The 12,159-nt window shown below is 58.3% G+C and overlaps 1 protein-coding gene across 1 annotated transcript in view; it reads right to left on the reverse strand.

The window, feature by feature from the left end:
- EFHD2 (EF-hand domain family member D2) overlaps nucleotides 1–1,859 on the reverse strand; it is a 2,741-nt gene extending 882 nt beyond the window's left edge. The window contains exons 1-2 of the mRNA XM_077775771.1: nucleotides 1,702–1,859; nucleotides 386–520 (exon numbers count right to left, since the gene is read on the reverse strand). Coding sequence (XP_077631897.1) covers nucleotides 386–520; nucleotides 1,702–1,815 — 249 coding nt within the window. The 5' untranslated portion in view covers nucleotides 1,816–1,859. The remainder of the gene's footprint in view (nucleotides 1–385; nucleotides 521–1,701) is intronic.
- Nucleotides 1,860–12,159: the final 10,300 nt, after the last annotated feature.

Consider the following 12,159-nt stretch of genomic DNA (forward strand, 5'->3'; position numbering starts at 1 on the left):
GGGGGCTCTGTGAGGCCCGTGGGCTGGGCCTGCTCTGTTGTCTCCTGGGCCCACCGTTCAAGGACAAGTCGGTCAGGGGCAGCCCAAAGGGGTCCACGCCCGCTCTGAAGGTGGGTGCCCGTCGCCCGCCCGGGGGCCAGGGAGGGAGGGGAAAGGCTGGAAGGGACCGCGGCCTGGGTGGAAGGGGACAGAAGCCAGGAGCGCTGCGGGCCCCGCCCAGGCGTCCGCGTCCTGTCTCCTGTCTGCAGCCTCAGCGGGGACAGGAAGGAGCACCGACCCTCGCGCTAACTCAGGGTCCCGTCATACCCCAGCCACCCCGCCTCTGCTCGCGCCAGGGTCAGGGGCCCCCGCCCCCCCGGGCCCCACACGGCCTCCGATTCCTCACCTTGGCCTCGAAGAAGCTCTTGGCCCCCTTGACGCCCTCAGTGGAGACGTCGATCTCGGAGAGGCGGGCGAGCACGTGCAGCCCGCTGTCCTCCTGTAACTCCCCGGCCGCCGCCTTGCGGAAAATCAGGAGGAACTGCGGCAGGGAAAACGGCACGAGGTGTCAGGGAGGGGCAGGGGGCCAGAGGTCCGGGCTCTCTGCCTCCCAGCTCTGGGCCTCAGTTTGCCCATCTGTATAATGGGAGGAAAGGCGACCCATCTGCTGCTCTCCCAGGATCTGGGGCTACTGCAGGCCTCTCGGTCTATGTTCAGGTCCCACGGAGAGGCCCCAACCTACCTCGTATCTTTGTCTCCACTGTTCCCCATCGAATCTGTTCAAAAGTTCCATTTACTACGGGGCGCCTGGGGGGCTCAGGTCATGATCTTGTGATTCATGAATTCAAGCCCTGCATCGGGCTCGGTGCTGATAATGCGGAGCCTGCTTGGGATTCTCTCTCTCCCCCCATCCCCCCAAATAAACAAACAACTGAAAAGTTCCATTTACTGAGTCCTAAAGGTATGCGATTGTGACCATTTATAGAATGAGGAGGACTGAGAGCAAGGAAAACACTTGCCCCACATCTCAGCGGCAGAAAGTGACGGAAGAGGGGTTTGAACCCATGTCCTGGCTCCGCACCATCGTCTTGCACTGCCTGCACCTTCCTTCCCGGACTCGTCCCCGCACACCGTTCTCCTGCCCCGCCTCCTCTGTGCCTCTTGCTAGTTCTCCGAGGGAGGCCACCCCTGTCACTGGGCCTCTGTGCCTGGGGTCCAGTGCTCCTGTTATCAGGCTGTGAGCCTCCCCTTCCTCTTCCAGGGAACAGGTTTGCCCACGGCTCCTGTCCCAGAGTGAGAACTGAGTGAGATCCAGGGTGTGAAGTCACCCAGCGCAGAGCCTGGCCCCTCTCGGACGGCAGCGCAGGTCACTTCCTCCGTCTGTCCCCCTCTTCTCCTGTGTCACAGCACCCTGCCATTCCACTCCCTGGGTCTCCCCCGCCCCGCCCCACTCCAGGACCCTCGGAGCCTGGAGGCCTTTCAAGGCCCTTCTCTGGACTTCCAAAGCGCACCCCCAAGGGTCAGGTATACAGAAGTCACTCCATAAGTGCTTACTACATGACGGAATGGATGTCCCTCCTTCTCACTTCAGGCACCGCAGAATCCCCCTGGTGGCTGCTCTAGGATCCCCACTGAACCTCCCTTGGCCAACTAGGAGCCATTCAACAGTCAAGCGCCAGCCCCCCTGGCCCCCACCGCTGCCCACATGGGGAGCCAACTCACCTCCCGGAAGCTGAGCTTGCTGTCAAAGTCCTCGTCCACCTCCTTGATCATGTTTTTCAGGCCCAGGTGGGTCTGCGGGGCTCCGAGCTTCTCCATCATCAGCTTCAGCTCCATCAGGTCAATGAAGCCGTCCCGGCCGGCGTCGTATCTGTGGGAGGGATGAGAGAGGCTAAGGACATCCTGACACCTCGCACTTGACCGGTCAGAGCGCCACAGTGCAAGGAGCCTGTTGTCCTACTACAGCTGGAATGGGCTCCCGGTCTGTGGCTTCTGCTTGGTTACCTCTGATGACAGGGGACTCTGTACATGGCTTGCAGCCTCTTACATGTGGAATGCTGTGGGTGGAGCCACAGTCTCCCTGCACTGCATGCGATGTGAACCAGCATGGGGAGAGAATTCAAGAACCCTGGGGGTACAGACTGCAGGGGTGGGGTGGGGGGGCTCTGATGTCACCTCCAGGGTCAGCCTAGCATCTGTACTGGCGCTCGAGGGACATCTTGGCCCCATCTCTCTCCTCCTCCTGCCCCCACCCAGGAGAGGCAGAAGGTGCCACATGTCACAGGGCAGGGCCAGAGGCCACAGAACCGAGGTCCACTTCTAGTTTTCTGGGAGGTGGCCTGGGGAGCTTTCAGGGAACAGCCTGTGCAAGGTGTCTGCAGTGAGTGGCAGGGATGTGGCTGGGTGGCTGGAAAGGGCCGGAACATTGATAAGGCGGTAAAAGTGTGCCTGCACATTTCAGGTCTGTTTCCTTCCACCAACGGCCCAGCAGACACAGGGACTGTGTGTGTGTGTGTGGTTGTCTAAATGTCTCTCTTGACTGGCCTCCTTGTGGTAAGTGCCTAGGTCAGAGATGGCCTTCAGGCCCTGTCTCCTGGCTGGGGACGTGTGTATGTCACAGCATAATGGATGTAGGCACTGTTTGCACAGACTCGACGGGGCCTCTCATCAGGCTAACCAAACACCTGCCCGGACTGCCTCCTGGGAAGAGAGTGGTCTCAGGGCTAAAATGGGCTTTCTGAGCCTAAAGAAACCTTGTGTAGTCCCCAGGCCTCAAGCTGGCGGGGTGAGTGTTGGTGACAGTAGAGTGACATTGAGGGGCTGAGCTGCAGAAACCTATGTCCTGGTCTGGGAGCTCGTACATAAATACTTAGTTCATCTTTGTGCCTTCTTCAGGGTTCCCAGTTCCCTTCCCCCTTCTCTAGTTCTATATAAGCTTTGCATGACCTTGAATGACCGATAGAAGCCACTTTTTACAATCTGTCTTTGTGCCGGGAACTTTATTGTACTTAATCCCCATAATAATTGTATTATATAATGGAGGCTCAGAGAGGTTAAGTGACCTGCCCAAGGTCACAGAGCAGTAAAGGAAAGGAGCGGAAGCCCAGCGCCTCAACCTGCTCCTAAACGGGCTCATAAAGCTGCACATTGGCTCTGTGCCCAGCCCCCTTCCTTGTGTCCTGGGAGTAGGGTGTTTGTGCAAGGGGTAGAGTTCACAAACGGGTCTGGGCTGGAAGTGACGCAGCACAGGGGAGGCTCTGGGAAGCCTGCAGGACCCCAGGGTTCTGAAGCCTTTGTCCCCCGCAGAGGTGGGAGGGTGGGTTGGGGACAGATGGGCCAGAGGTCCCCGCGGGCAGTGCCCTGGCTGGGGCGGAAGCCGACGCGAGAGGATGTGGTAGAGGACTGTGGGCCTCGGGAAGGTCAGGCAGGCCTACAATCCCCGGCTCCACGTGAAGCTGGAGGGGCCCTGAGTGGGGGAGCAGAGGCCCCTCCATCTTGGGAGTCTAGTGAGGGGCTGCTGCAGGACCCCCAGTGGCAGCCTGGGGAGGGGGTCAGCCTTTCCTGGGGCAAGTCACATGGATGGTGCTGTGACATTCGGGGAAACAAAACCCCACCATTTTCTGGACGGCAGTGAAAAGTCAGCGATGACATGTCAGGGCTGGGGACAGACTGCCTGGCTTCCGGCAGAGCTGCCTCGTGAACCTCCAGCCAAGGCGTGATGGGGACTCTCCTGCAGGGTCACCGTGAGGACCGACCGAGCTCATACATGCCAAGCGCTTAGCACAGTGCCTGGCACACCGAGCTGACTCCAGAAATGTTACCTTTATTAAGCTCCTACTATGTGCCAGGCATTTTTTTTTCTTCCTTTACAGCGTCTGCGCTCAGCAGTTCTGGGGTTGGGATTACTTCCCCATGTGACTGGCCAGGGAACAAGAACCGTAGGGGTGAGGGGGTGAGGGTGCTGCCTTGGTACCCAGCCGGCCAGGACTCACACCCCATCCCTATGGTTCCCGCTGCCGGTCCACCTGCACCCCTGAGCCACAGCTTCATTTACTGCCCTTGTGTGTGGACCTCTCCTGCTGCTGGGGGTGGCTCAGTTTCAGAGGAAGTGCAGATAAAGTGTCTGAACTTGGACAGAGACTTGGACTCGGTATTTCTTGGTCTCTGGCAGCTCCCGGGCCTGGCTAGGCTGCGGCTTGAACCGCTGCCTGCATCAATCAAAGGTCAATCAATTACTGGGTCTGGACTCTGTCCCGGACAAGCTCTGGCCCCCAAGGGGACCATGCAGGGACTGGCCATACTGCCAGCAGATCAATCACCAGGAGGAGGTGACAGAGGTCAGGGAGAGGCCAGGGGCTAGGTAGGAGTTGGGTCCCCCTGAGGAGGAGACACCGGGGTGAGGCTGTGACCCTCGGGCCTGTGGGCAGCAGGCTTATACCATGTGCCCGGGGCTCTGAGGCAGGTGGGCTCCGGGTCACTGGACCAGACAGGTGCCAGGGTGAATGTGACCCAAGATGGCCTTGAAGGTTCTATGTCCACATCAACTCTGCTGAGACTGACTGGGATCTAAACCCCAGATCTGCCACTTGGCTGGCTGGCTGACCCTGGTCAAGTCCCCTGACCCCACAAACCCCGATGTCCCCATTTACATCCAGGAGATCAAAGGACCCATGTCAGGACAAAGGCACAGAGACAATCCAAGTAGGTTCCTAGCATAGAGCCTGGCCCACGGCAAGCACCTGAATAGCGCCGATGGGCAGTAACAACGACAGTAATAATAATAGAAGCATTGTTATTACTACCTTATCTTTAGGATTAAAGATTAAATGAGAAGATGAACATCAAATGCCTAGTCCATACCAGATGCTTAAAGCCGGCTAATTTCATTGTACAAGTGGCCACTGAGGACTTTTATGTGTCAGATACATTAAGTACTTTGCATATGTAACATAAAAACGGGGCTGGTAAGAATGAAAATGGTAAAAAAATACAAGAGCTTCTCCCTTGGGCACAGGTCTGGATGGTGCATGGCTGCGAGGAAATGCTTGCGGCACGCTGGTCTGGAGGCAGGGGGTGGGCAAGATGATCTGGGCCCCCCCGCCACGTGCCTCCCCTGCCTCTGAGGCTCCCACTGCTTCCCCCACTAGGTCCGACTGCAAGATCCCACCACGTAGGGAGGTGGACAGACAGGACGGAGGCTTTCGCTCCCTCACTGGGCAGAGGGAAAGAGGAGCCTCAGCCCTGGGTTACTCTGTCCTTCCTCTCACAGGAAGGAAGGGACAAAGGGGAGGGGGCTGTCACCGTGCCACCAGCAGGTGGATGACTGGCAACACAGGCGATGCTCCCCGGCTGGGGGACACCCTCTCACCCATCGGCTCTCTCCCTGAGCTGGAACTGAGGGTGCAGGTGGCTCAGAGGGACCAGGAAAAGAGAGTCAGTACACAAGATGTGTCTGCACAGCCTGGTCTATCTGCTTCAGGTTGTGTAGGGGAAACTGGGGCACAGAGTAGGCAGCAACCAGCCCAGGGTCACACAGCTGGTGGGCTGCAGGATCCCGAAAGCGGGAGGCTTTCCTCCTTCCTGTCTGTCTGCCTCCTTCCTCTTCCAGGGCCCATAGAGGGTCCTGAATTCTCAAGCTTACAGGGTGGGGGGACACTGGGCTGGGAGCCTGGCCTGGGGCTCTCTTGGGAGGGCGATTCCATTGGGCAGGACTGGCAACAAAGCTCGCAGGCTGGGAGCTCAGCACTTTGCTCCAGCACTGGAGGGAGGCTGTGCGCCCTGGCACCGAGCCCACATTCCTGCCCGCCTTCCCCTGAACAGTTCTCTGGCGGGCAGGGCTCGCAGCTGCCGCCCCGGATGCTGGGGACAAAGCCCCTCCCATCTACCCCCCCCCGGGGGCGGAGCTGACAGCCACCACCCAGGCAGACTTTGCCTCCTTGCAGGGAGCAGGGCCCGCGCCCCCCCCCCCCCCCCCCTTTTTTNAGGGGGCACGGTGCTGGGCAGTGGCTGGCTCTTAACAGCATACGGTGCCCAGGATTTGTCTCTGCTTCCTAACGATATTACCCTTAGTGGCTCCTCTTTGCTGAGCACTTACTATGCGGCAGGCACCATGCTGAGGGTCTGTATCAGACCCTCACAAGAACGCTGTGAAGCAGGCCTGAATATCCCTGTGTTACAGACGAGGAGATGGAGGCACAGGGAGGAAGTGGCTTGGCCAAGGCCACGGGTGTCAGGGACACAGCTGGGATCCGAACCCTGAGTTAATGAAACACGCATGCTCTTCACTGCCGTGCCCTGTCCTGATGCCTACACACCTGTGAATCTAGAGTAATCTCCATTGGGGAAGGGTTTTGGAGGCCACACACTTAGCCATCTGTGAAGGTCAGCACGAGCCTCCCCACCCGCCAGCAGTGCTCTGGGGTCTAATAGCAGAATGAAGGGGAAGGTGGGGGCACAGGAGGCCCCGATTTTGTCCCTTTGCTTCCTAACCCAGGCCTTTGTGGGTGGCTCTTCTGCCCTTGGGGGTCCCCAGGAGGACAATCAGCTGGAGAGGGTGGTGTCTATGGGCCAAGGACCCCCCAGGCCCACCTGGCCTTGGTCTCGGCATTCACAGGCCTGGTCCACCCCGAGCGGCTCCAAGGCCTCTAGCTGCTTTGTCCTATGGAATGGGAAGGCAGGTCCCTTGAGGCAGGAAAGTTCTGGACAACAGCAAACTCTGGCTTTGCTCCCTGTCACAGCCAGCTGGCCCTGCCCACCTCCCTCTGCAGGTGGCCACCCACATGCTCCAGATAGCTGCTTGGCCCCGCCCATGGGGTCCTGCGCCCCCCCCCCCCTGCACTCCCTGCCCCCAGGCCGCCTGACTCATGAGGGGAAAGCCCGGCCACTCACCACTTCCTCCAGTGCTATCTGCAGAACTGGGCACTCGATCTGTTGCCATGTCAGCCAAGGAGAGGGTGTGCGTGTGTGTGTGTGTGCGCGAGTGCACGAATGTTGGTCATGGCTCCCCCCCCCCGCCAGGGGCTGATGGCCATCTGATGGGGGCTGTCAGGGCTTGGGGCCTCCTAATCTTGGGTTCAACCACCGCACACTGAGCATCATCTCCTCGGGCTTGTAATGTCAGCAGTGGGTGTCCCGCCTGTAATCGCCGCACTGCCTCCTTCTGCTCGCTCTTAATAATCCTTATTATTACAACAGTGATTGCAAAGAACATTCACTGAGTGTCTAATACAGCCTAGTGTTTATTATTTAACTTCTTCCCTTACTGCTCAGACCTGCCTTACCTGTAGGAAAATCTCAGGCAAGAGGCGGGAGGTGCCTGGGGGTGGACCCGGGTGGAGCCTGGGCAGCTGCAATTCTGACAAGCGCTTGGGTGATGCTGACGCTGCCCCATCCGGGTCCCACGGGAGCGAGGGAGTTGGAGCTGGACAGACCCAAGTTCACATGCCGTCCCTGCTCCTTACTATAGCTGTGTGATGCTGGACGGGTCATGGAGCCTCTGTGAGACTCAGTCTTCTCGTTTGTGAAGACAGTGGGTATGATCTCATGGGCTGCTGTAAAAGGACTGAACAAGAGGCAAAGTGCCCAGGAGGGAGGGGGCCGGCAGTGGCCCTGGTCTCAGTCACTTGAGGGTCTCCACGAGACTCTAGCTGCCCCCTCCTGGCACGGGACTCGGGCTTCTCTGCAGTCCTTGAAAAGCGGAAGTCAGCCAAGGTGAAGGCTGCTCCGCAGTCAGAGAGAGCTCAGCTGCCAGGAGGGAGTGGGGACTGTCCCTGCTGAGATCTCAGAACGTGGCCTTGCCTCCTCCTTCCGGCTGGCCTGGCTTTGCTAAAGGGCCTCCCCTGGGGCAGCAGGGCCTCGTCTCCCAGAGCCCGGACTCTCACAGCAGAAGCCAGGCCTTGGACCCGGAGGGTACGGACAGATGGACAGACGGGAAAAGGCAGTCAGGAAGGTGCAGACCAAAGGGGAACCAAAAGTCCCCAGGCGGGGGAGGGGAGCAGTGACTCAGAAGCGGGAAGGGAAGTAGGAAGAGCAGAGGGTGAGCACTAAGTTCAGGAAACCCTCCCTCCCCAGGGGTGTGGCGTCTTCCCAGAAAGCCAGGCTCCTGGCTGTACCCCGGCCACCCACAAGGCCCAGGGCTCTCCGGCGAGGCTCTATGATCCCCCTCTAGCCCCCATCCACCAAGACAGCCCTCTCTTGGCCTCTGGAGCTCCCGCAGGCAGACCTGCTTCTAACCCTGCCCCTGCTACTTATTATAACCTTGGACAAATGACTCAACCCCCTTGAGCCTCAGTGTCCTCATCTGGCAAATGGGGATACTGATAGTGCCCACCTCACTGTGCTGTTGTCTAGATTTGATTCAATTCCTGAAATATATACATGGGCTCCTTTGGGAGCAACTGGCCTCGGTAGCTCCATTTAATGAGGAGAGGGTGTGGAGACGGGGCTGGCTGCAGGGAGAGCATCATTGTGGCATCTTTTATGAGAGTGTTTGTCCTCGTGGTAGGAATAAAGAAATGGACCATTTCTAGCGCCACAGGTCCATCCTCTCTACTACTGTTCTTCGGGACACTTAAAGCTTCCTGATGGCAGGAACTATATTCTTCCCTGGATTCCCTAGAACTTGCACACAGCAGACACTTAATACAATATCTGCTTGAGGAATGCTCAGATGAATGGAGTTCATGTTTGTCCAAGTCATCTATGTTTTTTTTATTTTTTTAATTTTTATTTATTTCTAGGAGAGAGAGAGACAGCGTGAGCAGGGGAGGGTCAGAGAGAGAGGGAGATACAGGCTCTGAAGTAGATTCCAGGTTCTGAGCTGGCAGTCAGCCCAGAGCCCGATGCGGGGCTCGAACCCACGAACCGCGAGATCATGACCTAAGCGAAAGTCGGACGCCCAACCGACTAAGCAACCTAGGCGCCCCAAGTCATCTATGTTTTTAACAGCCCACAGGCTGGACACGACGGTGGACTCTTTACAAAGGGTCAGGACTTTTTTTTTAAACTGAATCCTCCGAACTTTACCAGGTAGGGTGTCTAGCCCAGGGGAAACTGAGGCTGAGAAGCTGGGCAGCCTGCCCCGAGCCACCCAGCTGCACAGATGGGCGCTGGAGCCCCAGTTCTGAATCACTCCTGAGTGTTCTTTGCGCTCTCCTTTTCTTCTGCCACCTGCCTTCCACGTAATTAAGTGATAATGAATTCGTTTCCCCATTTTTTGTTATTTATGAAAGCCATACGGAGCTGTCAATCAGAGCGTCTGTTTGGCAACAGAAAAGGCAGGAGCTCTTGGGCTGGGTCCCCGTCACTTCTGCCCAAAGCGTGAGGTTGTCGCCAGCGCTGGGGATGAGGGTGGCGGGGACTTAAGGGTGCTTACTTTGTGCCAAGTCCGTCACAACAGCCCTGGGAAGTACTCTCCCTGTTTTGGGGTGAGGAACGGAGGCCCAGAAGGTTTAAGTGCCTTGTCCCAGACCCATAGCTGGGATTCAAAGCCAGGGCCTCCGGCCCTGAAGGCCCTGCTCTCAACTATTGTACCTAATACGGTCTTTCAGGAAGGACACGGGGGGAGGTGCTGTGAGGGACAGGGTCTGAGGGGACACATGGAGGAGGAGCAAACGGAGAAGAGGGGAGGGCAGAGGCATCCAGAAGGAGAGGGAAGCCTGCCTCGCTGATGCAAGGAGGGGTCATGAGACGCAGCATCTGGGGACGAGGCTGGCCAAGCAGGGAACTAGGGCATATTCCTCAGATTCCACGGCAGGTTCCGAATTACACGGCTGCCTACCTCTTGGGCAGGTCTCCACTTACAAAACCCCACAGAGCCTCATGCAAGCTGCTGCTGGCCCAGACGTGGGCCCCCTTGAGGCTTTGTGGGGTCATACCATTTCCCCTTTGGCTGGAAGGTTCCAGAAACAGCCCTGAATGGACGGGCAGAGAGAGAGAGAGGTGGGGAGAAGGGTTAGAGGGGCTGGGGCCACCTGGGGCCGCCTGGGGAGGGAGGACTGAGCAAGCAGGCTCCACGGATGTGGGCACCAGGCCAGCCCTCTACAGGCGTCCCCTCCTCCCAGCCCCGCCCCGAGAAGCAGGGACCACCATCCTCAGCGGACAGACCGGGGTGCTCTGGTTCAGCCACTGGGAACTTCCCTGTGACCCCAAGCAAGCCACCACACCTTTCTGGGTCCCAGTTTCCTTTTCCGTAAAGTGGGGGGAAGGGCTGGAGCCCTCCCTCGGGGTCTCTCCCAGCCGGCACCTGCATGGCTGGGTCGTGAGGTCAGTGACAGCCGCTAGCCCGTCCTGCCTCCCTCAATCTCCCTGATGCTCCTTCTGTCTCCCTCCTCAGGAGGCGTCCAGCTGATAGACACCGAGTGGATGAACCGGAAGACCCTGGGAGGCAGTCTGTCGTGCCGAAGGGTTCAGGACCCCTTAGAAAGAGGGAGGTCATTGCTGGGTCCAGCCTGCTCCTCTTACAGATGGGGAGGCTCAAGCCCAGCGAGGGGAAACAGACTAATTCAGGGGCAGAGTCAGGACTCAAGACGGGTCTTTCCAGCTCCTGCCTTCCCAGGAAGGCCAGCCCCAGCTCCTTCTGCCTTATCTCTTGCCCTGGGCCCTGGTGAACAGCTTCCAGGAGGGCGGGGCAACCCTCCTCCCTGCCAGGGAGCCGGAGATCAGGGTGGGGGTCTCTCAGCAGGGCCCTGCCTGGACCCAGGAGGCCGCAGCCCCACCAGGACAGCAGAAGCAGAACAGGGTTTTTTTTCCTCCATGAGAGCCTGTGCGGTGGCTGTTCCCGGCCGGGACTCGGCGCGGCTCGGATGGCTGCCACAGAGAAGCCTTGTTTCCTTGAATACAAAACGGGCAGCTTTCTATCCTCGCCAGGGCCCCCAGCGGGCGGCACTTCCTTCCCTAGAAGTGCAGCTCCCTGGCCCCTTCCTGCCCCCTACACCGCTTGGTGCCAAGAGCTGGCTTGCAGGGGTGTTGGGAGGGCTTAAGGTCCCCTCTAACTTCATCAAAATCAACCTTGTCAAACGAATGCCCCCAAACGGCCTCTCTACCAAGTGAGTTTGCTTGCAAAGGCAGCTTCAAGGCCATTGCTCTGGTCACGCGTCTTCCTGATCAAGCTGCGTGCAGCCTCCCAAGATCCAGATCATTTTGGGGGTGCATGGGTTCTCCCAAAGAGNCGGGTCCACAAGGTGGAAAATGAGCCACGCACACAGAAGCGGGTGTTGAAGTGCATTTTCCACACGGAAGCAGATGTTTGGGATGGAAAACCCAGAAGGAGGAACATGGGTTTGAGAGTCAGAGACCTGAGTTCAGATCCTGACTCCATCACTTTCTAGCTGTGTGGTCTAGGGAAGCTATTTAACTCTTCTGTGCCCAGACTGCTCAACTATGCCTCGGTGGTGATAGCTCTAGCTCTAGATGTGGGGGTGCTGGGTGGAATCGAGGAGCTCCTGGGGATATAGCCGAGGGGCTGCATTTGAACAATCTCTGTGAACTCCCTGACCTCTGGGCAGGGGGCAGGTTCCACAAGGAAATTCCAAGACAGTGAAGGTATCTATACCTAGCCCTGGGCTCAAGGAGCTTCCTATCAGTTTGGGCTGGAATCCTGGACATCTTGCTCTCCAGGTGGGGCCAGTCTTTAGAAGAAACTTTAGAAGGACTCTCAACAAAGACCCTGGAGTCAAAGAAGCAGGCTCCTCAGGGTCCAGAGGCAGGTAAAGGACTCAGCCCGCCCCCCCCCGGCTGACCCTTGGAGGAGTATGGGGCTCCCAGCCATATAGGTCTGGGAAACAAAGCGTTGTGGCCAGAGGCAGAAGCAGCAGCTGCGAGAAGTGGGCAAGAGCTTTCTCAAGCTACAGGGGTTGTGAAACACCTTGTCCCTGGGCTTCCTGCTTGCTGCTTGGGCGCACAGCCTCGTCCAGCCCTGTCAAGGTGCGCCGACACCTCTCCACTCCAGACCATACCCTGGGCTGTTCCAGGCCAGAAAAGGGGCTGGGCAACAAGCTGTGGGGAAGGGTGCCAAAGGGAAGGGGGCTGAGAGCTTTCTCAACGCTCCACCACTACCACCGCCGCCCTCCCCCCTCCCCAAGACCGTGGTTGTGAAGAGTTTGATGGTCCATCTCAGTCCCAACTGGATGTTCTCGGGGTGGACCAGAAGGGGACCATTTAGCCTCTTCACAGAGATTTTAA

Source organism: Crocuta crocuta, unplaced genomic scaffold, assembly GCF_008692635.1.
Source record: "Crocuta crocuta isolate KB4526 unplaced genomic scaffold, BGI_CrCroc_1.0 scaffold127, whole genome shotgun sequence".
Classification (NCBI taxonomy): domain Eukaryota; kingdom Metazoa; phylum Chordata; class Mammalia; order Carnivora; family Hyaenidae; genus Crocuta; species Crocuta crocuta.